Here is a 13,590-nt window from a genome sequence, read left to right as displayed (position 1 = left end):
GGCGGAAGCTCATTGATTGATCACGCATTATCTAACCTTTTAGTCCCACCTGAAGCAGGCATTCTTATTAGTGACATCACAGACCATTATCCCATATTTCTCAAGATCAATTCTATTCCTTCTTCCCGTATCGTATTCTACAACAAACTTGTTCTTGATAAAGAAAAAAATTTCGGAGCCGTAACAATGGTAGGCTGGCCCACAGTAAAAGGAACTAATGACCCTCAACAAGCTTTCTCGTGCTTTTTGTCTATACTTTTACACAAATTCCATTTCCATTCCCGCAAGAAAAAATGCAAGGTACTGGCGTCGCCGCAAAACCCGTGGCTTACTGCTAGGTTACTGAAAGCAATGTGAAGACGAGAGAATCTCTATAAAAAAAACAAAAAAACAACCCTTCAATGTTACACTGATAGCCCGGTACAAAAAATCCTGCAACCATATCTGCGCACAGCTGAAAAGAGCAAAAATAAGCTACATTGAACAGAAAATATTGGAGTATGGGAACAACTCTGATAAATAATGGAAAATAGTAAATTCTTTCCTAAATAGAAACAGCAACCAGGAAACCGTAATTGGAATAAAGCACTGTGGCAATGAATATTCAAACCCTCGTGACATAGCAGATGTTTTCAGCGACTTCTTTTTCTCGAAGAACTTGGCTTCGGACAAGCTTTTTGATTATCAATTGACACGCCTCCCACAATCTTTGTATACATGTTTCCTGCTACTCCTGATGAAGTCATCTCTGTAATTAATAATCTAAAAGCCACAAGTGCCGGTCTTGACGATATTAGGCCATGTCATATAAAATTAATTGCTTGTCCAATATCTAACACTCGTATGGCAGATTCCTCGTTGGCATTACTTATTCTCCATGCACGCACGTGGTAGCGCTGCAGTAGTCGTGGGGCGCCTTTTTCATTGCAGGGTGCTGTTCTTGTCGCGACGATTGCATTCATGAGGCTGACGTAATGCGTAGCAGCTGCCACTGTCAGGCCTGAATTGCCCGTGCTGTCGCTTTCCGTGTCGCCCTCATCACTGTGAATAGTCGACACTTCGGCAACAACAGAGGCAACGATGGCGAAAAGTCGAACCTCGTAGCCAACATCTCTACGCGGTCGCAGCAGCGCTGCCGAGCAACTTCTTCGCATTCCAAATGCCACACACCGTAGTCAACAGTAGATCCCTGTCGCGTGCCAGCGCCGACTTCGTGTCACGTTCGATAGCAGGAACGATGTCTAATTTTTCTTCTATGCTGAGCACCCGGCGTCTTTTTTATCCGAGCTTTGGCATGACGCGAGTCCTCACTTGCACGACGCCACAACAAATGTTTCTAGCACGGCACCGAAATGATGTTGATGTTGATGTAGCTTCACGCACAAACGCACAGGGCACTTGGAGGCCATTGTTCCGATCTCTGAGGTTTGTTGTTCTGCCGGGCCGCCCGATGGAGACGACACACTGCCGTGTTTGCGCGACGAAAAGTGGAAACACTACGTGTTAACCGACATGTACGCAATAAGCTGGTACGGTTTATGCAGATACAAAACACATTATGTTCAATGGCCACTGAGTCGGGGATTTCACTTTACTACTTTTAAAACGAAACTACTGTTTAAGCGGGTATGGTTTAACGAGGTTTTACTGTATAGCTAAAGGTTCCACCTGGTGGCCAGAACTTAGCACTGAAATAGTGTCTTTCATGAAACAGTGTGGTGTTTGTGTACTGCATGCTCCTGGAGAGGATGGAACCAGTGGTGGCATTGCCAACACCCTCTTTTCTGTGGGAAAGAGTGGGGGCAGATCTTTGTCAAATTAACGGACAACCATAGTATCGTAGTAGATTATCTTTCACGCTACCCAGAAGTAGCTATTCTTTCGTCTACAAAGTCTACTACTATGATAAACAGACTAAAAAGTATTTTTGCTAGACATGGTATTCTTGAACACATGGTGACCGACACTGGTCCCCAGTTTGTGAGCGCAGAGTTCGTGCAATTTGCCAAATCATATTGTTTACATCATGTTACCTCGAGTCCGAGGCACCCTCAGGGAAACGGAGATGTAGAGCATATGGTACAGATGGTTAAGCATCTCATTTTGAAATCGAATGACCCTTGCATAGCCTTACTAGCTTATAGAACAACGCCTTGTGTTTTAGGAGTCAGGCCAGCGGAGATCTTAATGAATAGAAGGCTCAGGACTTGAGTCCCAATGCTGCCTTAGCTCTGCATTCCTGGACACTGCTGCCCAAAAAAAAGTGGTGGATAATGACCGGAAGGTCAGGAAGAGGCAGTGCCGCTACTTTGACCGACGTCACCGATCTAAACATCTCCCCATGCTGGAAACAGGTGGTGTGGTGTGGGTAACTGACCTCCATACAAGAGGTACCGTGCTTGGAGCAGCATCACAATCACGTTCATACCGTGTTCAGACGGAGAACGGGGTCGAAGTTCGATGAAATAAGCAGATGCTCAACCGTCTCCTGAAAGATGGGATAAACAGTGGGATTTACGAGTTTCCAGATAGTCAAGAACAGCCCTGCAGTGTTCCAGTGAACACCAGTACAGGCTACAAAAGGAACGAATCCTGGATGCACCTGACTCAAAAGGAAACAGATGCTAACAATTCCCAGACTAAGATTGTGACGGTTACTAGGTCAGGGAGAGTAGTTCGAAAACCCACAAGGCTGGGTGTGGACAAATGATGCATAAAGTGATTTTGTTTTTGTTGTCTTTTGTTAGTGTGTATTCAATCTGTTGGCCCTCGTGTAGAATTGTATAAATGCTTGAAAAGGGCGATGTGCAAGAATAATTTATGTATGCTCGTATGTACGCATGACGCCGCATGAGAGAGGTAGTGCGAACAGTGTCTATGACTGCACGGCTGACCACGTGATGCAGGGAACCTATATAAGCGTTGGCTGAATAAAGGGGGTCTCCTCTATCACCCAATGGCACGCCGTCCTGACTGCATCCTTGGAGACACGGCGTCTAATCGTAACAGAAAGAAGACTACGGGTTCCTAGCCAACCAAACCACTATGCAGCCGTGTATGCGGTGAAAATGCAATAAAACAACAGCAAAAGACCCTGTGGTATGTGCAATGCGCGACACTTTAGCACCTGACGTGACAGCCATTACAATAGTTACGAATCTAGTTCATTATATCCATTGGCAGAACAATTTTACTTTGTTAATGGGCCCCTCACCAAGCCGCATAGTAAATTTCGGTTATACACTGGAATTTCTTACGTGTCCTCTAGGGAGTGTTCTTCGGAAAAGTTTTCAAATTGGTTCAGTAATAGCCGAGATAGAAATATTTCACTGCCGCGAACCCATGATTTCAGGAGGTGAGCTTCATCGCAAACATAGACGTTCTCTCCACTTGCCCCGTCTAGTCTCTGCATGTGAAATGCCTTCCCTGCGTTCTCCTATACCGTAGCTCGAAGATCGTGCGACGCATACGTCAGGGGCCTCGCCTTCATTTTTTTTTCTCCTCGCCTTCTTGCAGTGCGGTGCACTTTTGCTGAGAGGCCTTGCTTATGAGCTGTTGCAATTGTCTCGTTTTGTGCAGCGCAAGATCTTGCAGACTGTGCACGAGGCCACCTGACTAGCGGTATAAGTCAGTGCTACACAAACACTGAGGGAGACACAAGCGGATCACAGAGCATGATCGCGTGCTTGAACACGCTAGAAAATTACATTGTTTCGGTGTCTGCGAGCGCGACTGCGCGACATGGGAACCAGCAGACGAAACGGAAGTGCATATCTCTTGCTGCGGTGTGAAGTAAAACAAAAAGACGCAGACATTTGGGACATGGCTTTTATTATTTCTTTAAACTTTAATTCATCCATTAAAGCAACAGATTGCTCAAATAACAGATGTTGCCTCGAATAATTCTCAAGGTCACGTGTCACTACTAGCAATGTCACAGCACAAACACATGTACGTAGGCACACTAGCACATGTACGTCACCTTCCAACTTGGAGCATGGCGGCCGCGAGGGGACGGGCAATACAGCGTTCAGTTTGGAATTTCAGATCTTTCCTTGGCTCGTAGTGAAGTAATATTTAGCAGACACGATCGTTAGTGCACATTATATGCTCTGCACTTGTCAGCTCAATATGGCCAGACCTGGTTGGTGAGGGGCACTTTAAAAACAAGGTTTAAAATACATGGGTCTCCATAGGGATTTGAAGGGCAATCGCATTCAGTAAAACTTCATTAATTCGGATCTCTAGGAAGTTAAAAAAAATGTCTGAATTATTTGAATGTCGAATTATCGAGTGAAAAACAAAAATGGAACATTTACAGTTTTTTTATTGCATACCTTTTTTTTGCAAAAAGGACGGTGAGGCTCGTTCGTGTGCCGTGCGACCAAGAGCGGAGTCCAAGTGCTATGAGATGCTATCGTGCCTGGCACACTGTATGCTTTAGGTGCAAGTGTAAGTGTGCGAGGGTGAGCTGAGAAGGATGGTGACTTGACGAGCATAGTCTTCCTGCACGAGCAAGAGAAAGGAAGGAAGGACATTTGCTCATGGTAACGCAATGGAAAGGAGGAGGGGGAGGTTGGCAAACATCGTTTTTTCTAGCACGGCCATGGCCGCAGGTGGCTCTCAGCTCAGATGAGCGCAAAGAGCTGAGAGCAAAGAGTGGGCATGCCAAGATGGCGTGGCATCATGTGCGTGGTCTTCTCACACGTTTTGTACTGGAGGTTATGTAATCACGACTTTTGGAGGCGATTTGAAGTGAGAAGCAGCTAAAGCATTCATTCCCTGCTGCCAGCACTTTTCCTGATAAGCGTCGTCCCACTGTGGTCGACACTTTCAGCTGCGGGGTGGACGTGAAAATGTGGCTGGCTTCACTTAATTAATGCGGCCGAAGTGAAAATATTGTAGACACGGCACGATGCTATATCTTTTGTCGCCGACTTTCAAATTTAACAAAATGAATTTTCTTCTCATTCTTGTGATTGCCAGGTAATTCAGAAAGTTTCGTAGCCCCTTCTGTGTAAGAAAAATCAATTATGACTATGCTTATGTGCATAAAAGGTTGTATTTCAATATAATGAAATTTCGATATGTCTAAACAAATTGCCGATTTTACCGACTTAACTATATTGAGGTTTAACTGTATGCTAATGCGGATAACATATTCTTGTGCACTTTGGGACATGAAATTTGTCTGTCATTACTTATATACTAACATAGAAAACCGGTTAGGGGTTGTTCGGTCTTACATGATTAAAAACCAAGTGTTTTTGTTGTGCTATGTAGACTTTCTTTTCTTTTTTCTATATTAAAAATTGTCTCTGGTGTTAAAATCAGGTTCTTATGTTTGGGATGTTATGGTTTAATGATTACAAGGCTTTACATACCAGATCTGTACCTAGGCTCTGGTGGTTGCCAGAATAAACAACTTTGCATTAATTTTGACTGCCTTGGGCTCTTCAAAGTGTGCCAAAATCTTTATCAATGGGCTTGTTACTTTTTTACCCTCATTCAAATGCAGCTACTATGAACAGGAGTTGAACCAACAACCTCATGTTCGATAGTCGAAACACCATACCTACCAGCATAGGCATGTGCACGAGGGAAGTGATGGAGTAATGGCAATACCTCACAACCCTATGCCCACTCAGAAATATGAGTGAAAGAAGCCCTGAAATACCCTCTTGAAACTGAACAATGTACTGGAATCAGTGCACTGCCTTCAAGGAAGATATTTCTGAATAAATTTCTAAAAAAGGATCTGACTGGAATGAAATGGAGATGCTATAATAATCGCAATGTTTACTTTTCCCATTTCTTCTAATCTCATCAAAACATCTCATCTGGTACGGCAATTGTTGCAGTCTACCACCTATTTATTCTGTGGTTGACTTAGGGTAGCCTTCCAAAGTTGGCATTTCTTAAAGGTGCCAGACAGTGACAATGGAGCGGTGACATGATGGGCAAGATGTGCTAACAACTGCCACATCCCTATTTCTCAGAAGATCATGAAGGGTGTACGTGCGTAAGCCTAATGGCTAGCAACAGTGGGCTGTTGTGCTTCATGTAACATCGTGGCTGATGTTGCATGAGGCATCAAAAGTGTGGAAGCTGCAGGAGAGAGCAAGCAATCTATTAAGAAATGTTCTACGTTCCTTGTTGCATTCTGCAGCACCATTGTACAGTTGAACTTCTATATAACAATGTCGGTAAAATCGGCAATTTGCTTCGTTATATAAAAAATTTGGTGTATTGAAATTCTACTTCTTATGCAAATAAGTATAACACGCCAATCGTTTTTTCTTACCCGGAAGGAGCCACAATATTTTCCTAATTTTGGCTCATTGAAAAGAAAAAGCAAATTTGAATTAGAAAAAAAATTGCTAGAGTTTGGGAGTCGGCAACAAAAGGTACGGTTTCATGCCAGGTTGACGATATCTTCACATCGGTGGTACAAATTAAGTGAAGCCAGCCATGCATTTGCGTCCACTCCGCCCCTGCGGCTGATTGTGTCACCCCCAGTGGAACGATGCTATCATGAAAAGTGCTGGCAGCGGGGAGGGAATGCCTCGTCTGCCTCTTGCTTCAATGCATCTCCGAGATTACACATCCTCCAGTATTAAACAAGTGAGAAGACAGCTCACATGATGCCACGCTGAATGTGCGCTGTTCACCGTTCACAGCCGATCACACCATTCGGCACGATCGACTGTGACAGAAAAGCTTACATTGTCAGAAAAAGTGTAAAAGCAATCAATGGGAGATGCATTTCAAACAGTGCTAAAGCTTGTTTTTCTCACTCCCCGTCCTTTTTCATTTTACTCAGTACCAAGTTTGTCTCTCATTTACAAACAGTGTCCCAGCAGTTATTGTAGTGACTGTGTTGTCTATGTTTCTCTCGTGTGTGTTTATCTGTATGTGTGACATGACTGTGGGTGTTCGCAGGGTCCATAAAATCAAGTCACCACCCGTTCACCGCACCTCATCCTGATGATGCCCACCTGCTGTACACAGAGCCGCTAAAGGTAACCAGGCTTTCCTGCTGCTCTAGTGGTTGCCATTCTTACACCGAAGCTGTTATGGTGCCAATGTCAAAGATGCAACACAAACTGCTCAAAAGCGTAAATGTAAAAGCTAAAACTGTCTAAGCGTAAGTTCAGCTAGAACCAGCTAAAAATGTAGCTATAAACACCACAAGTGTTAATGGCAAATTGCAACATTTCAAAATGTCCACGCCTGTCTTAGGAAACAACAGCTGCAACATCCTGAATATTGTATGTGATGGTGGGGCAATTGTGGGCAAAATTACTAGCATGGGAGTTCGTATGGTGCATTGTGGGACATCAGTAGTAAAAATTTTACAGTCGAACCCACTTATGACGATTCTGGTTTTAAAACTATATTAAAATCTCGATATAACAAAGTCAATAAAATTGGCAATTTGCTTTGTCACATTGAAATCTCATTATGTTGAAATTCCTGCCATCGGTACGGTCACCGAGGTACTTTACTTTCACTGAAGGGGCTGCAAAATTTTCTGATTTATCAGGCAATCGGAAAAACCAAACTTGACAGAACAAAAATTATTTTGTTGAATTTGAGAGTCTGCGACGAGAGACATGGTTTCGTGCCATGTCGTGATATCTTCTCGTTGACGATACAAAGCAAAGCCAGCCACACTTTCATGTCCACTCTGCCCCCATGGCTGATGGCCGCAGTGGGACAATGCTATCGTGAAAAGCACCAGCTGCTGGGAGCTAATGCCTCGTCTGCCTCTCACTTCAGTGCGTTTCTGAAACTCGAGATTATGCAACCTCTAGCACTAGAGCACTGCAGGAAGACAGTGCACTATGCCAGCATCTCAGCTCTGCCAATCTTTGCACACGTGGCAGATTACCGTATTTATTGGAATCTAGGCCGATAATTTTTTTCAAATAATGATATATAACTCTAGGGTCGGCTTAGATTCGAGGATTTTAAAGAACGCCCCAATTTTTCATTGAAACTGCTAAATATGGTGCATAGCTAGCACCATCTAGAAAAGTCAGTATCGCAGCCGCTACTAGCCGTGCCAGTAGCCAACCATACAAAAGCGAGGTCGACATTTTGACCTGTGTCGTGCCGGCCGTATCGGCGTGCGGTGTGGTGTTATCGCGATGGCACCAAGCAGGAGATGCCACTACAGTGCCACTTTCAAGCGAAAAGTTGTGATAGCCGCAGAGGCATCGTCGAACCTTCAAGCCGGCGAAGACCACATGCTAACGGCAACGGGCCGCATCAAACATGCATCGCTATCGCGGCTGGCTGGCTGGGTAGCTGCAGCATGAGACGACATCCCAGGTACTTTGATCGTGCGCGCCTTTAAAAAGTGCAGCATATCTAATGCGCTTGACGGTATTGAAGATAGTGCACTGTTTGAAGGTGACAGTGACAAGGAACACGGCGACGAGTCTAGCAGCGACGACGACGTTGAATGAGCTCTGCACGTTCACATTCAATAAATGCTGTTTGCATTTTGTGAATGCTGTCCTCGCTTTTTTTGTTCGGCCTACATTCGAGGTAATATAGTTTTTTTTTGTTGGTTCGGACTTTAGGGGGTCAACTTAGAATCGGGGTCGGCCTAGATTCGAGTAAGTACGGTATCTCTAGAAGAGGACACGCGATCCTGAAAGCCACGTGTAGCTGTGGCCACGCTAGAAGAGGAGACGTGCAGCGACCTGCCCCGCACGTACTCCCCTTGTGCGTGCTTGATCGCATTACTGCGAACTTGCCCCGCTCCCCCTTCCCCTTGCTTGCACGGGAAGACAGCACTCATCAAGTCACCCTCCTTCTCGGGTCACCCTTGCATGTTTCCATTCGCACCTAAAGCATACAGCACGATGAGCATCTTATCGCACTTGGCCTTTATCTTAAGCACCACACTGGTGCATTCTGGCGGTCGCTCTCTGTTGCTTGGCACACGATTTGAGGGGGGCATTCGTAAGCAGCTGCTTGTAATCCAACCTTTTGACCATCTGCGCCTGTGGAAGCTTCTATTTATTGTCTCGGTATTCCTTTGCCACGACAGGGAAATTTAGTTATATTGAAATCAAGCATAAACACACTTCCTTATATTGAGGTTCAATATGCATGGTGTTCTATGGACAAGAAGTTATAAAATGATTAATACTTCATTATGTCAAGAATTCAGTTATATTGACGTTTGTGATATCCAGGTGTAACTGTATATCAGATATAACAATGAGCAGCCAATGCACCGTCAACTTTTGTATGCATTCTATGGTGAAATGAACTACTTACTATAATGCTCCCATGCTGCGTTATCTGTTATAACAATTAAATATGGCTGCTGGGTGTGTGCGCTGAAAGAAGAAAAGAACTCAGAATCCCCCCCCAAAAAAAAATACGAACCACTGCACCCGCCTTTGTGCTGCACATCCTGCATAACACACTTTTGTCGCATCACCCTGCGCATTGCCAGCCTCTCTCCAGTCTCTCTTCCACCCCTCCAATGTCAGCGCAGTCGACTCGTGTATCAAGTACAGTGCAGTTCACTTATAATGATATCAAAAAGAATGGAAGGTCCGATCGTTATAACAGATCGCTATCTCTGGGCTGCCGTTAAAGAAAGCTGCTGAACATACCTTTGTAGCTCCGAGCCCAAATTTGCTACTTGCGCTAAAAAATAGACATAGAAAGTAGGATATGAAAACTTAAATGTTCATTTATACCTCTAAACAGCATGTCAAGCATTAGGCACGCTGAAATATTCAGAAATTAGAGCTTGCTTTCATGGCAGTTTCATGTTTACAACCATGGTGTACATCGCGTCCCGCTGCTGGGCACCCACTGGCAGCAATCCTTTAATGTGCACGAAATCGATGAGAGACTCGATCAACGACAGTGAACTTTGCGTGAACATTGGGGTTAGCATCAAAGATGGGCCCTTGTCAATTTCGTCGTCACTGCCACTGCCATCGTCGCTTCTGTCGCACAACACCACTATCTATTGTGACAACGATCGTCTCGTCCGAGATCTCTTCACAGTACGAGGCAGCACCATCTGCACTCAGAAACTCCTCCATCAAAGCACCACCTGTTTCGTCACCAGTAGCGATGTGCTCCCAAAGCTTGATAATATCAGCAGCTTCCACCTACTATTATGAGGGATTTTGCCCCGGCACACAAAGCCCACCTTTCTGAAACAGTTGTCTATAGTGGAAAAGTGTCCCAGCCCATTTTCCACTGATCGACATGGCCACTGGTTCCAGCCTTCTTGATTGGGTGTTCCCGATTTTCAGAATCATCAATATCATTGAATGCACGAGTTTATCCTTTTTTGAGTCTCGTAAAATTTGCATCTTCGTCTCAAGTGACACAAGTTTCTGCTTTGTTGGCGCCATCTTCTACAAACTAGCCTGTTCGCTGCTTCCGTGTGCACTGAGAGAGAGAGAGAGAAAGATTGTAGAAAGGGCAGGTGCCACTGCGCTGCTTTGCTTTTCTCTTTTTTTTCTCTCTCTGATGTGTATGGAGCACAATTATAGGCACCGAAGATGTGAAGCAGCTGGCGCAGTCAGCTTGTGGAGCACTGCGACAACTAGCGATGCTCTTCGGGGCTTTTCCGATTGGCGTGCAGTGGCATACACTGCTGGTATTGGTGGCAGTTGCTGCAAGCTCGTGTAGGCAAACTTTTTGCCCCATCTCGGCCTTGTTCAATTAAGGGGTTCTGAAATGGTTTTGTGAGGCTTCTGTCACGAGCATTGGTCACTTTGGCGAACAGATTGAGCAGCCTCTTTATGAGAAGATTGGTCTCTTGCCAGTTTTCGAAGAATACGAACCTCTTGTTTCATCTTCGGGCATTCCTTCAAAGTCGCTTCGTGAGAGCCAGTACAGTTGGGACATTTAAATGAGGACGCCTCACAGTCGGTGGTATCATGCTCTCCACCGCAACACAAGCAGGTGGCTTTGCTTCTACAAACAGCGCTCATGTGTCCTATCTTGTGACATTTCCGGCACTAAATATGCCTCGGAACGAGTAGTTGTACTCAGTGTATAACGTAGCGCACTTTGACAGACGCTGGTAATGTCGAAGAAGCAAATATTAATGTGATACATCAGGAGTGCCCCAAGCGGTGAATCTCAAGAATGCACACCGATGACTTCAAAAGACCCTTGAGGTCCGCATGCTTGATTTCAAGCTTCACATCGGAAATCATTCCAGTCGTTGTCTCCTTCCCGTAAGTTATAAAGGAGCAAACGGGGATTGCGCTTAACTGTGGAATGGTCTTTAACTTCTCAAGTATTGCGGAATTTTTCACATCTATTGTCAGGATGTTCTTGCGAGCGTTGATCCTGATCTCCTTAATTTGCCCAGGGGCCACACTTTCAAAATATTTGGTTAGAAACTGCCTGCTGAGGGAGTTCATGCTGTGTGACGTCGAGAGCGGCACGTAAGAAACCATGAAGGATTCTTGCTCACTCTGATGCGATGAAGTCGCCTCAGTCGACATACGGCGCATCTTCATACGGCGGCCCATGACTATGGTGTACTCGCTGTCAGAGTCCATGGCTTCTGGCGTTGAGCTCTCCCAGGAATCGAGCTGGTCCGAGCTTCCAAAGGCACGTCGTCCAAAAATGAGCGATGAAGTAGACGACTGACCTTGTTAAGGTGGTCGTGGGAAGATCTTCTTGCTCATCCTTGATGAAATGATTCTCACGAAAATGGCAAGAACGTAAAAAATGCATAACAGCTAGAGGCCCTGAGCACCAGTGAGCTCTGGGCACTTCCTTCTCCAAGCAGCATGCATTATGTGAGTTCTGTCACGGTGCCGAGTCTGTCCAGTGTTCCGGTAACCGTAGGTAGGCTGGGTGTTCTGACGGATGGGCGGAGGTGTAAACTAAAGCTCCTCCATACCACTACATTGGTTGAAGGGGCTTTGACGTAAAGTTGAGTGGCCTGAGCAGCCTGCACGGTGCAGCAACCTAATGGCGCAGAGCTTAACCAGTCAAACACATCACTAATATTGCTGTGGCCAAGTGTAAAACGTTTTAAACATTTAAAAAAGACAATGTGTTCATGGTTACGCTACTGCTGAAAATTTACCCCAGCAGCAAAGTAGAAAGCACTTGGTTACTGCTATAGTAGGTGTGTGTGTTTGTCTGATTGAGCTCTGTGCCACAAGGTGGCTGCACCATGCAGGCTGTTCACATTTGCGCCTTCATTCATCCATTAAAATGCACAGTCCACTAGTGCTTGCATTTACCTGAGTACCGGACACGTTAAAACTCTGTATTGTGGTAGTAATTCTCCAGCGTGAAGTGACGGCCACAAATGCGTACATGCTGGCACTGATCGGATACCGACAGCCTGATACGCTGCTGCCATTCTGCTTGCCTTGCAGCTTGGCATGTACCAGATCGCTTGATTTGCAGCCCACAACCTAACAAGGGCTGTTCATGGTTCTTGCGAAAAGAAAGCTCGATACCAACACTGACCGCGCAGCTCACGTCAACATGGACAACGTTGTAGCACAAGCAGACTACACTTGCTGTGTGCCGGAAGTGCTTGAGCGTAGTGATAAATTGCAGTTGTGTATTCTCTCTCTCTTATTTTTTTTTTATAGAAACATCCAGTATTTGTTTGTTTATTTATTTACATACTATTCTCAAGGCCCGAGGGCATTACAGAGAGGAGTGGGTGAGTACATATGTAGTTGTTGGCAATCTTCTTGAAATTAGTGGTGTCACAGATGGCAGCGATGGAGGTGGGAAGGTGTTTCCAGTCGTTGGCATTGCGTGGTATAAATGATTGAAAGTAAGAGTTGGAGTTGCATGGTGGTATCCCCAGCTTCATTTGTTGATCGAAGAGAGGTGAAATGTAGGATGGGTGAAGGAACAACTCATCTTTAAGATAGAGATTAGTGTAGTAAATCTTCTAAAACAGGCATAAGCGCATAAACTTGAAACATACTGCAAGGTATGGTAAACTGAGCATCAGTTTCATTGATGATACTCTTGCGTGACATGCATTATTTGATCAAATGAAACGGGTGGCCCTGTTCTGAAGTGATTCAAGAAGATTTGTTAAGTAAGCTTGACCAGGGTCCCGAATGGAGCAGGCATATTCGAGCTTAGGACGTACCAATGTTTTCTAAAGTTGTGACTTAATGTGAACAGTTGCACTGCAAAAATTGCGACGTATGAAACCAAGCATGCGGTTAGCGTTATTAAATATATATTGGAGATGTACGTACCACGAGAGATTACTAGTGATATGTATACCAAGGTATTTGTAAGGTGGTACAGGGGCTAATGGTGTGTTATTGAGAGTATATTTGAGGGAAACGGGGCAAGAGAAAGTCTGTGAGGTACGCATGCTTTTACGTTTGTTATTATTAAGGGTCATTAAAGAATCAGAGCACCAAGAAGAAATGGCGGTAAGGTCAGGTTGCAGGGCAGCGTGATCAGAGGCATTAGTGATGACGCGGTAAACTACGCAGTCATCGGTGAAAAGTTTTGTAGAAAAAGTAACGCACTTGGGGAGGTCATGAATGAAAATTAGAAAGAGTAGTGGACCCAAAACAGACCCCTGAA

At 44.9% G+C, this 13,590-nt stretch overlaps 1 protein-coding gene across 3 annotated transcripts in view; it reads left to right on the top strand.

Annotated features, from left to right (window-relative positions):
• The window catches only part of AspRS-m (aspartyl-tRNA synthetase, mitochondrial), a 160,882-nt gene that overhangs the window by 119,580 nt on the left and 27,712 nt on the right, over positions 1–13,590 (top strand). For all 3 annotated transcript variants that reach the window (XM_055064941.2, XM_055064940.2, XM_050168388.3), the window contains one exon: positions 6,943–7,022. In XM_055064941.2, the coding sequence (XP_054920916.2) occupies positions 6,943–7,022 (80 nt within the window). The remainder of the gene's footprint in view (positions 1–6,942; positions 7,023–13,590) is intronic.

Source organism: Dermacentor andersoni, chromosome 1 (assembly GCF_023375885.2).
Source record: "Dermacentor andersoni chromosome 1, qqDerAnde1_hic_scaffold, whole genome shotgun sequence".
Taxonomy (NCBI): Eukaryota; Metazoa; Arthropoda; class Arachnida; order Ixodida; family Ixodidae; genus Dermacentor; species Dermacentor andersoni.
Note: the sequence above shows the minus strand (reverse complement) of the source record. Positions and strands in the feature narration are given on the sequence as shown.